This window comes from Lactuca sativa, chromosome 7 (genome assembly GCF_002870075.4).
Source record: "Lactuca sativa cultivar Salinas chromosome 7, Lsat_Salinas_v11, whole genome shotgun sequence".
NCBI lineage: Eukaryota > Viridiplantae > Streptophyta > Magnoliopsida > Asterales > Asteraceae > Lactuca > Lactuca sativa.
The window spans coordinates 188122625-188141926 of record NC_056629.2 but is presented as its reverse complement, the minus strand read 5'-3'; the positions used below and the strand labels follow the sequence as shown (position 1 = coordinate 188141926).

General features: G+C 38.1%; 1 protein-coding gene across 1 annotated transcript; it reads right to left on the bottom strand.

The window, feature by feature from the left end:
• Positions 1-16898: 16898 nt before the first annotated feature.
• Positions 16899-17642, bottom strand: LOC111921539 (uncharacterized). Its single transcript, XM_023917122.1, has one exon. It carries the CDS (start codon positions 17640-17642, stop codon positions 16899-16901), a length of 744 nt encoding a protein of 247 aa, XP_023772890.1.
• Positions 17643-19302: the final 1660 nt, after the last annotated feature.

Genomic DNA, 19302 nt, shown 5'->3' with positions numbered 1-19302 from the left:
AGCTTGACACTCATATAACATCTAGATGGTCTCACTTGGTGATTTAGCCCTAAAAATAACATCCTAAGTTCATGGCTCCCAAAATAACTCATAAAGCTCCAAGGGTTAAGGTCTCTAGACCTCTTTGAGTCCAGATCCAAAGCATAAACTCGAGAAGGGACCAATTGCTCCACATATCCATCCTCTAAAGGGGTTAGAAAACCCTAACTCTAAGAATCAACACCAAATCTAAAGAAGGTCCGAATAAATACCTCAAGAGGAAGTCTCTGAACTCTGAAATCACCAGAATCACACCTCCTTCAGCCTCCTCTTGCCTTGGTCACCTCCTTCTTGCAATTACACCAACAAAATGATCAAAAATGGCCTCTCCTTCCTCACAAACGCTCTAGATCTCTTAGGGTTTCTCTCTGGGGTTTGGTAACCGCAAATGACGACCCTAAGGCCTTTAAATAAGTCCAAAACCCAGGAAATTAGGGTTTCATTAAACAACGTGGACTCGCCGAGTCCAGCTGTGAACCCGGATAAGCATCCGCGACCATACTCGACGAGTCTAAACACCAACTCGCTGAGTCCCCTCCCAACCTCCAAAATAAAGGAATGAAATAATATACCTGGGAATCTGGGTGTTACAATTCTCCCCACTAGAATTAGACTTCGCCTCGAAGTCTTACTCTATAAACAACTTTGGATGCTGCTCCTGCATCTCACGCTCCGGCTCCCAAGTCAACTCTGACCCTTTCCGATGCTGCCACTGGACCTGCAGCAGAGGCACCTCCTTGTTCCTCAAAATCTTGATCTTCCAATCCCTAATTGCCACCGGTCTCTCAATATAGTTCAAGCTCGCATCCACCTGAATATCTTCTAATGGCACCACTACCGACTCGTCGACTATACACTTTCTCAGCTGCAACACGTGGAAAGTGTCATGGATCTGACCCAACTCTGCAGGTAACTCTAAATGGTAGGCTACCCTGCCTACTCTCGCGATCACCCTGAAAGGACCAATATATTGGGGCCCCAACTTGCCCCTCTTCCTGAACCGAATCACTCCTTTCCAAGGAGAGACCTTCAGGAGCACGAAGTCGCCGACCTGAAACTCGAGCTCGGACTCGCGCCTGTCCGTATAACTCTTCTAACGACTCTGAGCGGTCAACAACCTCTGTCTGACCTGCTGAATCTGCTCTGTCGTCTGAAGCACGATCTTAGTACTACCCATCACACGCTGCCCTACCTCTCCCCAGCAAATGGGGGTCCGACACCTCCTCCCATACAACAGCTCAAAGGGTGGCATACCAATGCTCGAATGATGGTTGTTGTTGTAGGAAAACTCTACCAAGGGCAAGTACGTGTCCCAACTCCCGCCGAAATCCAACACACATGCTCGGAGCATGTCCTCGAGCGTCTAAATTGTCCGCTCACTCTGCCCGTCAGTCTGTGGGTGGTATGCGGTACTAAAATGAAGTCTCATACCCAATTCCTCATGAAACTTCTTCCAGAATCTGGAAGTGAAACGCACATCTCGATCTGAGACAATCGAGATCGACACTCCATGTCGCGATACCACCTCTCTCACGTACATCTCTGCAAACCTCTCCGCGGAAGAGCTCTCACTGATAGCAAGGAAATGAGCGCTCTTCGTCAACCTGTCCAAAAATCACCCAAATTCCATCGACACCTCTCGCAGACCTTGACAATTTGGTGATGAAATCCATGGTAATCTGTTCCCATTTCCACTCGGGAATCTCTAACGGCTGCAGCTTACCATGTGGACGCTAGTGTTCGGCCTTAACCCTTCAACATGTCAAACACCTCTCTACAAACCATGCGACATCCCTCTTCATACAGGGCCACCAATACTCCTTCTTCAGGTCCAAATACATCTTATTGGCCCCGGGATGGATCGAGAACTTCGATCGATGAGCCTCTTCCATCAAAATGGTACGCGTCCCGCCCATAAACGGTACCCATATCCGACCCTGAAATGTCATAAGCCCCCGGCTATCGGTAACGAACTCCGATACCAGCCCGAAAACTCGCTCTCTCTTCTGGCTTTCTGGCCTCATGGCCTCAGACTGGGCCCCACGAATAGTGTCCAACACCGGAGTCATCACTGTCAATCTCAAATAAACATCTCGCATCGGGGCGCCCTCCGCCCTACGGCTAAGTGCATCGGCTACAACATTAGCCTTTCCCGGGTGGTACAGGATCTCACAATCGTAATCCTTCACCACATCCAACCATCTCCTCTGGTGCATATTCAGGTTGGGCTGATCCATTAGATACTTCAGGCTCTTGTGGTCAATGTATATGGTACACCGAACCCTATACATATAGTGACGCCAGATCTTGAGGGCGAACACCACCGCCCCCAACTCCAAATCGTGGGTGGGATACCTCATCTCATGAGGCTTCAGCTGCCTCGATGCGTATGCTATCACATGACCCCTCTGCATAAGCACCGCTCCCAGCCCAAATATCGACGCGTCACAATACACTACGAAGTCCTCCATCCCCTCCGGAAGGGCTAACACCAGAGCTTTGCATAATCTCTAGCGAAGTGTCTCGAAGGAGGCCTGCTGTTCTGGATCCCATGAAAAAGTAACACCCTTCCGAGTCAACTTGGTGAGTGGCACGACGATCTTGGAGAAATCCCTGATAAATCTCCGATAATAACCAGCCAACCCTAGGAAACTCCTGATCTCGGTGGGTAACCTCGGCACCTCCCAACTCATCACTGCCTCAATCTTGGCCGGGTCGACCAATATCCCTTTCTGGTTAACGAGGTGCCCTAAGAACTGGACCTCTCGCAACCAAAAATCACACTTGGAGAATTTGGCATAAAGCCTCTCCGATCTCAGAACTCTGAGGATCTCCCTCAAATGCTCTTCATGCTGCTCTCTGGATCTCGAATACACCAATATGTCGTCGATGAACACGATCACCGAGCGATCCAACATCGGCATGCACACTCTGTTCATGAGATCCATGAATACTGTCGGTGCATTGGTGAGTCCGAAAGGCATCACCACGAACTCGTAATGCCCATAACGAGTCCTGAATGTTGTCTTCTGGATGTCCTCGTCTCGCACCCTCACCTGGTGATATCCAGACCTCAAATCGATCTTGGAGAACCAAGATGCTCCCTGCAACTGATCGAACAGATCGTCGATCCTCGGAAATGGGTAACGGTTCTTGACCGTTAGCTTGTTCAACTCCCGGTAACCAATGCACATCCGGTGTGAACCATCCTTCTTCTTCACAAAAAGGATAGGCACTCCCCAAGGTGAGCTGCTCGGCCGAATAAACCCTTTCCCCAGCAGCTCCTGAAGCTGCGAGGATAACTCCTGCATCTATGGAGGCGCAGGGCGATAAGGCGCCTTGGCGATAGGCGCAGCCCCCGGAACCAAATCGATACTGAACTCTACCCGCCTCTCGGGAGGCACACCTGGCAACTCTTCCGGAAATACATCCTGAAACTTGCGCACTATCGGAACCTCATCAACTGATCTCGGTCTCTCTGAATCAACCCTCGCCTCCATCACATATGCTACAAATCCCCTACAACCTTGCTGTAGACTCTGTCTCGCTCTGGCGGCTGAACAAAATGCTGACTTAGCACGTGTACCCTCATCGTACACCGTAAGAACTCCCCCACTAGGGTCTCGTATAGTCACCAGCTGTCTCTCGCAGTCGATGACCACTCCAACTTTGCTCAACCACTCCATGCCCACGATGACACAGACATCTCCCATCGCAATAGGAACCAAATCAATCGGAAACTCGACGCCGAAAATCTCGAGTACACATCCTCGGATCACTTCGGCGGCATACACCGTCCTCTCGTCAGCTATGGTAACTCTCAGAGGTTGACTCAACGCCTCTCGGCTAATACTAATGTGCTGACTAAAAGCCAAAGATACAAAAGACCGACTCACACCCGAGTCAAATAACACCAAGGCAGATACAGAATTCACAAGAAAAGTACCTACGCATAACACAAAATAAACACAATATCCCAACATTAAAATAAATACAAGAAAGGATACATACCAGCCACGACGTCTGGCACAGTGCGGACCTCCTCCGTAGTCAACTGAAAAGCTTTCCCTCGCGCCTTCGGTACCTCGGCCTTCCCTGGCCGGCTTTCAGTAGCTCTGATAGTAGCAGGGGCAGATCCCTGAGGTGCTCCCTGGGCTGTCCCTCGCAACTGTGGACACTCTGCCTTCCGGTCTGGTTGTAGTGAAAACATACTGCAAACCCCTTAGGGAAATCCTTGGCCATATGCCCCTCCTTGCCACATTTGTAGCAAGACCCCGCTCTACACACCCCATTGTGGCTCTTGCCGCACTTGCCACAAGTGCAGCCCTTCTGACTCCCAGATCTCGAATCAGCGGGCTTGGCCCGCTTGGCTGGCGGCTGAGACTGCACCGGTCGCCGATCCCTCCCCTGAGACTCCGCCTCCTCCCTAGACTGAGTCTCCAGCTCTATCTCCCTCTTCCAGGCATTTGCCTGAAGATCAGCAAATGTCCGGTACGTTGAGTTCGCCACGAACTCCCGTATATCCCTCCTCAAAATGCTCAGATATCAGCTCATACGTGCCTGCTCGGAGGACACGTGTTGTGGGCAGAACATCGCCTTCTCATGGAACATCCGAGTAATCGCCATAACAGACTGGGTACCCTGCTTGAGGGTCAGAAACTCCTATGCCAATCGCTCCCTCTCCACATGGGGAACATATTCATCTTGAAACATAGCAGTGAACCTCTCCTAGGTCACTACAGCAAGCTCAGCAGGCGTATAATGCGCCGTCACAAACTTCCACCAGTCCTTCGCTCCCAAGCGAAGCTGGTTTAACGCGAACCCGACTCTCAAATGCTCAGGAGATGAGTAAGTAAAGAAACACCCCCTCAATCTCTGAAATCCACCTCATCGCTGCAATCGGGTCCTGGGTCCCATCAAACTCCGGTGATTTTGTGTTGCTGAACTCCCGGAACAGCAATGCATCACTACCCTGCGGTCTAGCCGCAGCAACAGCAGCATCAGAAAGAGTAGCGTATCTCTCGTCAAATGTCTCTATCAGGGTAGTCTTGATAGACCCGAACATCTCTGGAATCTCAGCGCGGATGGCAGCAGCCACCTCATCATGAATCATCTGGCGGAGCTCCTCGTCACTCACACCCCCTCCACTGGTCCCTGGTCTGTGGCATGTTCCCACCATGATACATCTCTGAAATACAACACAAGATATCAAAGACTCACTCGAGCATGAACACACTCGATACCCCCAATCCTACTTGGTTTCTGGTACCCTAAGGATTCTTACTTGGGTTGCGCACTGACTCGGTGCCTTCGGTAGTACGGGCCCAATACTACCGACCACACCGACTCAGCATTCATTCCAAGTCTTCCTCCCAGAGTCCCAAATTTCCAAGCACTCTACTCTCTTAAATCATGTGCTACTCACTAGCAGATCTCTCATAAGCACCTCACTGCTACCTAAACACTCTCAAGCATTTTTAGCAGCCAAAACCCCTAGACTAAGGCATCATATATCAGGCCACTCTAGTCCTAATAAGAATACCTAGTCTACTTTAGCATGCATATCATAATTCATCATATAGCATAACATAACATATCTGATAGTACTTATTATAAGGGTATTTTGGGAAATCACTGTTCGGGCGCTGGCTGATCGTACACACGGCTCTGCTCTGTTTGTCTCAAAACTCTTTTTACTCTTTTCAAAAATTTTACTTTATTATCAAAAATTTCCTCAAATCCTCAGTTTGAGTTCAGATACGCCCGAAGATGCATCCGAATCCCTCAAACCAAGGCTCTGATACCAACTTGTAACACCGTAAAAATTTAAACAATTTTTCACAAAAAAAAAACATAAAATATCATTCACATTCATTTTTTAAAACATTGTATCAACATCATCCCAATACAAAACCCCAAGATCAAAACGTATGAACTCCAGTGTGCATGTGTACGAGTCATGCCGGCGCCTTCCCGCGATCATCGCTGGTACCTGAAACACCACACATAACACTGTAAGCATAATTGCTTAGTGAGTTCCCCAAAATACCACATAAACACAGATCAGCCACTTAAGGCTGTAACTCTATTGCCCCTCTGGTCGAATATCTCTGTGGGACCCTCTTGGTACCATAACTCTGTGGACCCACTGTTCCTAACTCTGTAAACTCTGAATCATGCACATTACATATCAAAATAATTCAAAACACATAATAACATGCAAATACACTGGCATATAACTCTAAAATACTCTGTCACATAACTATGTTACCATACTAGGCAAAGTATAGGGAGAAGACTCACCTCAGATGTCTCGGTAAATCTCTGACTTGGTAGAAATACGATCTAGCCTCTGCCTAATCACATAAAGTAAATGCTCTCATAAATATAACTATACTCAACCCTATCTTAGCACCCTCGGAAGGGTGAAAGACCATTTTACCCCTCCCTTGGCTTAAAAGCCACGTTGTTGACCAAACTCTAAAAGTCAACAAAGTCAACGGTCAAACTTTGACCTGACTCGTCGAGTGCACTTGGGCAACTCGGCGAGTCTATACGTGTCCACTAACTCTTTAGTCCCGCCTGGCACGTCGAGTTCCTCCCCTTGCTTGACGAGTCACACCTGGCATGAGTCGCGGGGCCACCTCGACTCAACTCGCCGAGTCTCAAGAACAACTCGGCGAGTTCCACCTTGAACTCCAGTCCTCTAATCCCCTCTGACTCACTGAGTTAATTCCCCAACTCGGCAATTCCGCTCACTGAGTGTTTTACGGGAAACCCTAACCCTACTTACCGAGTCTGCTCTTTGGACTCGGCGAGTTCATGCCATGCACAAACTCCTTTGACCTCCTAAGGTCAGATATGTTCCTTCCATCCATAGATCTGACCTTCCCAAGCATGATAATCACGTAAAGTTCAGAGCTTGACACTCATAAAACATCTAGATGGTCTCACTTGGTGATTTAGCCCCAAAAATAACATCCTAAGTTCATGGCTCCGAAAATAACTCATAAAGCTCCAAGGGTTAAGGTCTCTGGACCTCTTTGAGTCCAGATCCAAAGCATAAACTCGAGAAGGGACCAATTGCTCCACATATCCATCCTCTAAAGGGGTTAGAAAACCCTAACTCTAAGAATCAACACCAAATCTGAAGAAGGTCCGAATAAATACCTCAAGAGGAAGTCTCTGAACTCTGAAATCACCAGAATCGCACCTCCTTCAGCCTCCTCTTGCCTTTTTCACCTCCTCCTTGCAATTACACCAACAAAATGATCAAAAATGGCCTCTCCTTCCTCACAAACGCTCTAGATCTCTTAGGGTTTCTCTCTGGGGTTTGGTAGCCGCAAATGACGGCCCTAAGGCCTTTAAATAGATCCCAAACCCAGGAAATTTGGGTTTCATTAAACAGCGTGGACTCACCGAGTCCACTCATGAACTCGCCGAGTCCAGCTGTGAACCCGGATAAGAATCCGCGACCATACTCGGCGAGTCTAAACACCAACTCGCCGAGTCCCCTCCCAACCGGGTGTTACATAATTACTTTAAAGTACTATTTTTTACATTTTAAATGGTTTGGAATTATGTTTGAATTTTTGAAGTAACGTTGTGGTTTCAAAAATGTTTTGAATAAAAAAACTAAGTGTTCCGCTAACGTATTCTGTTAAATAAATGTTTTTAAAAAGAAAAAAAATATTGTAAAAATCACGACGTTACAACAATGACACTCACCAATACATTAACATATATCTGAATTATCAGAATCAGAAGTAGTTTTTTCTAAAACATTTAAATCATTTGTTTGATAATCAAAAATACTTTCTTTAGAGTCAGAATCTAAATTTAAAACAATTTAACTCATTAAATTTTGTCTTGCCATAACAATTATTTGTTGTGTGAACAGTACGTCCACATTTATGACTAATAATAATGTCTTTTGATTTTCTTTTAGATTTTTTAGATGCCTTTTTGTAATGTTTTTTAGAGTAGTCTTTCGTTCTATGATAATTTTCTGAATTATTATATTTTCTATTTTCCTTAAAATATTTCGAGGATGTTTTCTTATAACCTTTTGATTTTGATGTGGATGGTCCAATTAAGGGTTGATATCCATATTGTTGACAGAAATTTTCTAATTCATTTTTACTAATGATTCTATCCTTTTTTAGTTTTTCCTTAAACCTAAGATTTACACAAATTGCTAATCTTTATTTATTGATATAATTAATTAGATCTTTATAAGTTAGATTTTGATAAGAAATTTGATTATTAAAGTTCGCTCTTAAGTTTTGTCCAACTCTTTCTGCAGATAATTTTGGAAGGCCAACAATAAAGCGTTCTTTCCATTAAGTTTCTTTGTAGTCAGGTCTTCAAAAGATTTTAATAAGATAATTATCATTATCTCATCGGAAATCAGTAAGTTTCTATAATGTAAATTCATTAATATTTTGGAAGTTTTTCTTGAAACGCGGTAGGATCTCTAACAAAAAATTTAATAATAGCAAAAATTAATGTATTAACCATATCTTCATCTAACGTTTGGATAGGTTGACCATTTTCTTGTTTTATTATGGTTTTAGTAGCAGTTAAAATTCCATTTTTTTGTTTTGGTTGTAACATAGAAATCTCACCAGCCTTTAAAAGTTCCGGTGAACCTACAAAGAATGATTTTAACAATTTAAAGTTGAGTATTACATTTTGACTTGTAAGCATTAGCTGTCATAGTTATTTCTTGAACAATATTTATTATTTGATGTTTAGAACAACCATCGATATTCCATTTGTAAACAGAAGTATCATTGTAAGCCAAACGATCATACTGGAATGCTCTTTCTTCAATATGAACATCAGGAAGAGAATGTCTATTCCAATAATTTCGAATTGTTGGCTTTTGATTTCTTCCACATGTGTTACGTTTGGATTGATTAATTTTATTTAATTTAGAAAAGTTATTAATAAGTTGATTAATATCTTGATCATTTGTAAATTGTTAAGCAAGACTATTGATGTCAATTTCACTATCACTATTAAGTTCTTCGGATTCATAAGTTGTTATTTGCTTAAGAGTATTAATATTTCTAATATTTAGCTTTGAAAGTCTTTTTTCTAATTCATCTATTAGATTTTTATTTCTTAAATTAAAATTTCCTTTAAATTGATAAGAAACAAAACTAATATTTGAATAATTACTATAACTTGCTTCATCTTTTTTATTAAAACTTATTCCATCTCTTTTCTCATTTCTGTTGAATAGTTGTAATTCCATATTTTCTTAATGTTTTATTTGTCTTTATTGTATCCATTTCTAAATTTGTTAAAACCTTTTGTATGGATTTTTCTTTCAAAACCTTTTCTTTTATTCTATCTAATTGCTCTCCGATGGTTATTAAAGTTTCATTCGAATAATTGTTTTGATAAATAATATTTTGCAAACATTTTTGAGTTGTTTGTTGATTTGGAACCTTCACAAGAAGAGTTCCTAGAAAATCATTATCAATAATAATTCCTTTTTATGGTGGATATTTTGAAATAATTTCTTGATTAGAGACAATATTTGTATATTTTTTTTATCCAAAATAGAAGTAATAAAATTATTTTTAAACGGATAATCAATATTATGTTTAGGAGCATAAAATAATTTAAACGATTGAAAAAATAGATAATGAAATTTTTTTGATAAAACATAATCTTTTCAAAATTCTAAATGTAAATATCTTATATCATATAAAAGTTTTCTCATTCCAAACTCTCTTTTTAGCATTATATTATTTGTAGATTTCAATATCTTTTAAATAATCAAAATTAACATATGATACTAAATTCATATTTTTAATATAAATTTTCATATTAACAAGTTGATTGATTTAACTTAAATAATATTTTTATTATACCTAATTGAGCACTAATGACTCTGTTTTTGCGGTTAATCTTATTAGATAAACAATAGATTTTTTCTGATAATATTCATTCGTTTCCTTTTTAAAATTTAATAAATTAATCTCTTCTTTAAATTTATGATTTTTTATTTTTTCTATGTCTATGATTATATTTTTAATAATTTTTTTATCTTTCTTTAATTAAATTATTCCAAAAAGTATTTGAACTTAGGCAAATAATTTTTATTTTAAAACACATTTAACAAATTAATAAATTATTTAAAACATGGTCAATTGCACCATTAAGATTTTTAATTATTATTTTTAAATGATTAATTTCAATTCTTACTCTACCAATTTTAACTAATTGAACAAGCGATTTTAACCTTTAAATATTAATTTTTATATTTCTAATTCTTTTTCTAGATGTTTTAAGCGTTTTGTTGAAGTGTTTAAGTCTTGCCAAAAAAAAATTAAGTAAATTAACATTATAGTTATTATCATAATTACAATATATTTGAGTTTTATTACTCATAGTTGTTTATAATTTTGAAGTTCTACAATAAAATTTGATTTAGTAAGACTCGATAGACTAGTTTCACTATTTTGTTCATCATGATAAAATGGTTTTGAAATGGAATTAGTATAATTAACAGTTTTAAGTTTTAAAGACCTTGATTTAGAAAATGAAGGTTTTGAAGTACTAACTTTAGGAAATGAACTTGTTGAAAAACGTGATGATAAAAAATTTGTAGAAGAAAAATTTATATCAACTGATCCATCATTATGTTCAATTATATTAGAAATTTGTTTTGAAGAATCTAAAGTCTTTGGCTGAATAACATTTTTGCAAATTTCAATTACATGATTGAGTAATCTTTGACCATTTAAGCCTTTTAGTAAGACTCGATAGACTAGTTTCACTATTTTGTTCATCATGATAAAACGGTTTTGAAATGGAATTAGTATAATTAACAGTTTTAAGTTTTAAAGACCTTGATTTAGAAAATGAAGGTTTTGAAGTACTAACTTTAGGAAATGAACTTGTTGAAAAACGTGATGATAAAAAATTTGTAGAAGAAAAATTTATATCAACTGATCCATCATTATGTTCAATTATATTAGAAATTTGTTTTGAAAAATCTAAAGTCTTTGGCTTAATAACATTTTTGCAAATTTCAATTACATGATTGAGTGATTTTTGACCATTTAAGCCTTTTAGGCATATGGACCTTAGTATGATTAATATTTGCTTCAAAAATAATTATTTTGTTTCTAGGACTTGTTAAATGGGTTATTGGTTTTAAAGTGTTTGTCATAGTCTTATAACAAACACGATAAATTATTGTTAAATATTTAGTATTATCTTTGAATTCTAACTTTTTTGTTTCTATAGTTAATACTAGGGTATCTAGAATATTTTTATCAAATAATCATACATAAAATTTTGGATAACAGTTGAAATAAATTGGTTCATTTGCAATATTTGTTTTTGTCATAGCTAAAATAGAGTTTTGAAAATCATTATGTCTTTTATCTCTTAAAACTAAGAAAACATAGCATCTATACAAATTCTACATAAAGGTTTAATAGCAATTTGTACTAGACCTATATGAAGAATTTTATATTTATGTCTATATTCTACAATAGATCTTAATGATAATAGATTTAAATTTTGTTGGTTTTGGCCAATAGACACGATTTGTTCGGTCATTTGAGTAACTTTGAAAGTAATCGAAAGTTCCTATTTTATATATTGTATTTATATTTGTTTTTGGTATTGTCCAATTATTTAAACTTTGTTCTATGTCATCAAAGTTTCTTCAATAGAATTTATCTGATTATTATCGTAATCTTGTTCATCATTGATATTTTTACCAAGAATATATCTTTTGGATAATGAGCGTGAAAATTTAGTCATATTTTTTAATTTTATTTTAAGATTTTATAAGAAAATTTACTTGTTTTAATAATGATGAATAGAGGGGAATCATCCTGACGGTGATTGTGGTTCGGCACCACGACTTGCGTCATTATCTGCACGTCTTATGCTAATCCAACCAATCACTAGTCTTGACTCTGAATCATGCTTATTAAAACTCATAATTTTCTTAAAAAAAATTAAACCAAATTTAATCAAATTTGAAACAAATCTACCTCACATAACCATCAAAAAAAAATCTTTGCTTTGATATCATTACTTCAAAAGCTTTTAAGAGTACGGGAGTGGTAGTGTAATAAAGATGTCATTTTTCAAATAATATATATATATATATATATATATATATATATATATATATATATATATATATATATATATATATATATATATATATATATATATATATATGAAACACTAAAAAGAACCAATCACAACCCGCCCGCACACTCTCTTTTTTCAGTTTCCCCACTCTCTCTCCTCTCTCATCACGCTAGTCTTCCGGCGAGCAAAGCTTGGCACATGCCCTTAGCGTGTTAGGGGATGGTATTCAAGGCATGCCACGGACTTGGTACTGTAGTCTAATAATGATGATGGTTGCGTTTTAAATCAAATGGCGTCATTTGGTTCATGTATCTTCATGAATTTTATTGGAATCGAAATTTAATTCCTCAAGTTACCATGTTTTGTAAAGAAGATGGAAAGAATCTAATTTCCCACTAAACCTTAAATAGCTTGGTAAGGAAATAAAAAATAATTGATTTTAGACATTTTCTTTGGACATGAAATCGGAGATGGCATAAAGCCATATCCGACTTCCTCTCGCCACATCCATGATTAAAGCTTTTTTTTGTCTATGTATATTTATATTTTTCTTTCTTAATCTAGACAAAATAACTGCCAATTACATTATAGACTTTAGCCTATATTATAAAACAAAAACAAGAAAGGACAACATTATTAATAAGAAAATCGTATTCTGTCGTGATATATAATTTCTAAGCATTTTTTCATATGAAAATTGTGTTAGAAAGTTTTCCGGGTTAAAGTATATTAGGATAGCCACGAAATTGCAGTCATATACTGAAGTAGCAGGTAAGACATACTTGACTTACGATTTCGTTGATTAAATTTGATTTTTTTTTTCTTTTTTTAATTTTTGAGTAGAAGGTAATTTAAAAAAGAAAAGTATTTTTGTGTTTTTTTTATTTAACCCTATTTATGCTATCTACTTTCTCCACACGTATCTCTGCAGTCATCTTCCCCGGGCACCCCGCCGGTGATGCCCCACCGAACCGGCATTTCCAACGCCTCTAAAGATACCAGTTCGCCTATCAAAAGAAATCAAACGATGTCGTTCATAATCGGAGCCGACTACAGAAGCCCCTAACAGCCACCGCAGGAAAATCTTAGTAGCACTACTTTTCTGAATGACTGTTACAGGGATCTTTCACTTTGTCAATTCTCTCTCTCACACAGTCACCCCTCAAATCACCACAAAAAACAATATCAAAAGCATTCCGGTACACACAAAACATCCATCCAACACACACACACCCACACAGCCACCCAAGGTGGTGGCTAGTGGCGGCAGAACGGCGGCAGCCACCATGGTTGGCTGCCATGGTGGTTCACTTGCTTTCTGGCGAACAAATACACTCACACACGTCTCCGACTTGCAGCAGTGACACACACACATACATGAAACACGGACACGCACACAAATCAACCATCCTCGTGGCGGCAGGCGGTGACTTGTCGCCGGTAACGTCTGGTCTCTCGCAAAGACCGGACTCCAACGAAAGCTCCTAACAGATCAGATGCTTAATGGGCAAAGATGTTATCTATACGAAAGTTCTAATGAACAGAGGATCTTCAGTTCTGAGAAATAGTATCAAATGCAATTTGAAATGGATCGACAGTTCAAAGAATTTACTGTTTAATCTCTTCGAAAAAAGAAAAACCTTATTATCGATTACTCCAATATATAGTTATTCACTGCTTCCAACCAAAGACTGTAAATGAAAGTCATATATTCAACGCAATCAAAGATTAAAATTAAAAGACTAAGGTCCGACTCTCAAATCAAAGATTAAAATGAACACTAAGTTTCAGACTCTCAAATTACTCATCAAATTGACTCAAACTGAACGAGACTAACAAATACGTAAAAAGAAATTTCAAAAACTGAAAAACCCAAATTACCCACTAATGACGTTGAAATCTTCATTGAATAGGGCAACAACCGCGTTTGTCTTTCCCGCCTTCCTCATCATCACTTTTTCCTTCTTTCTTTTTGTCTTCCTCATTTTGATCTTCTCCGCCCCTTTGGTCCTCTAAATCATCATTCACCCTCCTCTCTTCTTCAAGCACAATTTCACGTTCGGGTTGACCTTCAGGGTCTGGAATTTGGTTTCCCAATCCATCCATCACAGGTTCTTGGTTAGGGTTTTGGATCCCTTCATCAGCAGCAACTTCATTACCAGCACCTTCATCAGCAGCATCTTCATTACCAGCACCTTCATTACCAGCATCTTCATTACCAGCACCTTCATTAGCAGCATCTTCATTACCAGCACCTTCATTACCAGCATCTTCATTACCAGCACCTTCATTAGCAGCATCTTCATTACCAGCACCTTCATTACCAGCACCTTCATCAGCAGCATCTTCATTAGCAGCATCTTCAGGGTTTTGTAGTTGGGGATTATCAGCTCCGTGTTCACCAAACAAGGGATCCACAAAGACACGTCTGCACAACTGAGAATGGGGATCTTCACCTTCAGGATCAAAAGCTCGCAAGAGCTCGTCGCGTCGATTAACCAGCGTAGCGTGGGTGTAATGGCCTTTTAGATCTTCAATATTAAGCAATTTCTTTATCCCGGTCGATAAAGCATACCAGTGGACATCAGTGAAATCGGCAACAAGCACCTTAGAGTCTGTCTTTGTCTTAAGCAAGGCTTTTAGAAAGGTATCGTCGTCAAACGAAGGAAGAGGTCGGTGTGCCATTGAAGAAGAAGAAAGAAAAAGAAAGAGAGAATGCTGATAACAGAATACACGGCACCTTCTCTCTGCTGTATTATATATAAAAGAAAGAAACCAGCTGAGAGGCGCGTTGAAAATTCGAGAGCGAGTTATATGCACGCTCCAACTGGTTCACAGCTTTCATCCTTCGTTTTGCGGTTAAAATGAATCCCAAATCGAAATATTTTAGTTTTCTTTTTTTATTTTAAATGGGAATATGTATTAGAATAAGGTTATAATCGTCCAAAACGTATATTAGAATAAGGTTATAATAAGTTGTAAGGTTTCAGCGTATTTCATTTTTTTTGAACGGCTAACATATAAACCTTCTGATACAACTTCTAAACTATTTCTTTTGTTTATGATAGGACTTATCCCTCGGAAAAAATAATACTCCTTCTGTCCCAAAATTATTGTCCACCTTACTATTTTAGTTTGTCCCAAAATTATTGTCTACTACCAAAAGTAAATATACAGTTTTACCATATTATCCCTAACATTTAATAAAGTAAACTTGAATAATTACAAATGCATATTTTCCATTGGTTTTAGAAAATGACAAGAGGGTCATTTTAGTCAAAAAAAAAAAAAAAAAAAAACAAAACTAATGATTTTATATATATATATATATATATATATATATATATATATATATATATATATATATATATATATATATATATATATATATATAATGAAAGGCGAATATATGTTAATTAAAAGAAAACTAGCCATTTGCTAGATTAAGCTCCGACACATGAACAAATGTGAAATGCAAAAAGAGTCCCAATCTAAAGTAATTAAATTCGTTCTATTTTGACTTTACTTGCTCGATTTTTGGTAAATTTTATTAAACAAGAAAAAAAAGCCATTGCCTAGCAAGATGCTAGAGGGAAGGAGGAAAATAAGATAGATGAGGAATTACATACGATTAAAGGGGCTAACACACTATTCTACCCATCGAAGATAACAATGATTCCTTCTATATTTAATCCATAAAAATACATTAGTTTTCACCAAATCAACAATTTTTGCAGGGGAGGACCTAATTTTCTTGAATATTCAGTCGCATCTTGCATTTCAGATATGTCAAATGATTTCATAACAGATGTTGGTTAAGTCTTTTCATTTCTTTGGACATGTACCCCATTGGGCTATAAAATTCATCGCGTCGCCAATGTTTTGGAATTAATAATCAGATATGTCACACCACTGAAGAATCTATTCCCAAACTTTGGCTGTCGTTGGACACTGAAATAGGACATTGGCGACATCTTCATCGTCAGCTTCACAGTAGGTGCATCTAGGGGAAGCGACTTGTATACCCCTTTTGATTAAGGCATATGTGGTTGGGATTCGATCTAGATGAGCTCTTCACATAAGACAGTTAACCTTAATGGGGACGTCGTGTGTCCAAGTTATTGTTGTTTCTCCAGGTGTCATATCTCTCCTATCAATAGTCATTCTAAGGGCATCCACGCGGAAGACTCTATCATTGGAGAGCTTACAGACCAATCTGTCATTTCTTGTCACTTGTTGAATATTTCGGACCCTATTACTAAGTGTTTGAGCTTCGATTACTTGTTCAGCCGAGGAGATATCCGCTTTCCAATCCCAATTAGGACCCCTGGGGTGTATCCTATCGCTGGCTTTGCAATATTTGTGTCTCTCCAATTTGTACGGCTCTGGGAAGGAAGCTTTAAAGGTCTTATATCCATTCCACCTGTCATGCCAGAACAATGTATTTTCTCTTGTACCAACCTCCTTTATAATTACATCATCTATATCGATTCCCACCTTTATTAGTTCTCCTCTTACCTGAGTAATATTCTTCCAAACCCTCGTAATTAATTTTTTGGACATGTGATATGTTGGCTTGTGCTTATGGTTGTGAATGTCATTGATAACTCTACATCATAGATTCGTACGTTCCACTCTCAACCTCCACCACCATTTAGAGATTAGGGAGAGATTGAGAGCTTTTAATGAGACCAATCCCAAACCACCGTTTTCTTTCGGAGCTGTCACATTTTCCCACGAAACCCAGTTGATCTTCCTTGATTCTCCGACCCGCCCCAAAGGAACCGTCTCCTTATCTTTTCCAGTGTTTTTAGGATACATGTGGGAGCAAGAAACAAAGAAAAATAGAAAGTTGGGAGGCTGCCAAGGACAGCTTTGGTAAGGGTTAATCGTCCCCTAAAAGACAATTTTTTTGATTTCCAGGAATTTAGTCTTAGTTGGAAGTTTTCAATCACCGGTTTCCAGTGCTTTTTTAGCTTCATGTTTGCCCTAACTAGAACACCTAGGTATGTGAACAGAAGTTTTGCAGGTTTGCACCCTAATGGTGAAGCAAGATATAGAACTTCTTGTGGGTCAACCCAAATTCCAAAAACTCTTGACTTTTTGAAGTTGACTTTTAGTCCTGAGGATACATGGAAGCATCTCAGGATTCTAGCAAGATTCTTAATGTTATCTTCACTCCAATCCCCCATGAAGAGTGTATCATCAGCGTAAAACGGATGTGACAAGGTCAAATCACTATTTGGTATTTTTATACCCTTGAAGATACCTCTCCCACATGCAGCTTTCATAGCAATATTTAGACCCTCCATTTCTATTATGAACAGGAGTGGAGATAGACGATCGCCTTGTCTGATTCCCCATCTAATATCAAATTCCTTTGTTGGGGATCCGTTCAAGAAAATCAAAGCTCTTGATGAGTTTAGACAGCCTTGTATCCAATACCTACATCTTTCACCAAACCCCATTTGCATTTAAATATGGTCAAGGAATTCCCAGTTAACCGAATCAAAATGGTAATGTGTAGGAATGGCATTGTTAAAAACTTTTTCATTATTGGAAATAAACCAACATGTAGTTATAAATATTGCCTTATGCAATTTCTTCCATAAGAAAGCTCCATCAAAATGATTGGGGAAGGTTAATATGTGTATGACTTGGCTTGCAATGATGCGGTTCCTTGGACATCAAGAGGAGATATGATCCAAGAGTGTTTGTGCAAGGTGACTAGGGGAGGATCCATGGGGTATCCCGGGGTAGCCTGGTATACACCTAAAAAAATTCGATAGTGTAATTTTTTAGGAAAAAAATTTGTTTTATGTAGTGTGTGTGTGTGTGTGTGATTTTTTTAGACAGCCTTCTCTTATAAACACAAAGGTCTTATGATCAATTCTTTCTTTTTACATCCTTTATTTACCTTTTTTTTAATCTTACTAGATATTCTATCCCACATCGCCAAACACATATAAACTCAACCATTTTAACATATTATATAAATCTGTTATCCTCATGTTTACTTTGATATCTATATTGAGTCCCACCATTTTCACCTATTAATAAACATGTTATCCTCATGTTTAATTTGATATCTACTTTGTGTCCCACATTGATTCAATTATCAAAAGTTACTTCAACTTCATGTTTATATAAAAAGACTTGAGGTTAGCTAAGGATACAATTAAGGTTTGGGTTTAGAACTGAAACCAAATTGTGGAAAGCCAAGTACAAACTGAAAACTGAAACAACAAACCTATAGGTTTGAGTTCAATTCGGTTTTAAAATTTTCAAAAATGAGACTATCGGTTTTTGGTTTATAACCCAACTCATGCTCAACCGTTGCGGTGATACCCCAAAAATAAAAATTTGGGATACCATTTTGCTTTGACCCTAGCTCTGGCACTAAAAGTGACAGAATACAAGAAGATGATCAATAGTTTCCATTTCAATACTACAAAACTTCTTTTTTGATTCTAGTGCATACAATGAAAGAACCCATGAAGATAAAGGCCCAAAATCAGCCCATTTGTCATTCCAAAAAGATAAGCCATACCCACGGCCCACAAAGGCTTTAAACATGCCCTATAAATCAATATCCGAAGCCAAGAGTTCTTTATCCAGCTTTGCAATTGATTTTCAAGCATAAAAGATTTCAAATTTTGCAGGAATAAATTGTCAAACTCTTTTTTAGATGTATGAAATTTATTATTTTCATCCAAAGGGATGATAACTCTCTTTTGTACCTATATCACCCTTTGACTAGCAACGCTATGTTTAAAGTTTTTAAACTTCCAACCCCAAATCCACCAAGCGATTTCGATGCCAAAATCTTATTATGATATATATATATATATATATATATATATATATATATATATATATATATATATATATATTCAATCCTACAATATTATTATGATAATATTCCATAATTATCAAACTTACAAAACTAACTATTACCAAACAATATAGATATATCTTAAACTTACATATCTATAAACCAATCATACCCATCCCAACCGATCCTCATGTATCCCTGTCCATGATTATTATGAAGAATTATCTCACCTTATGAACTGTTTTAGAGCAAGGTTTGACTATGCAGCTAGGGCTTCCTTGGCCGGTGTAAGT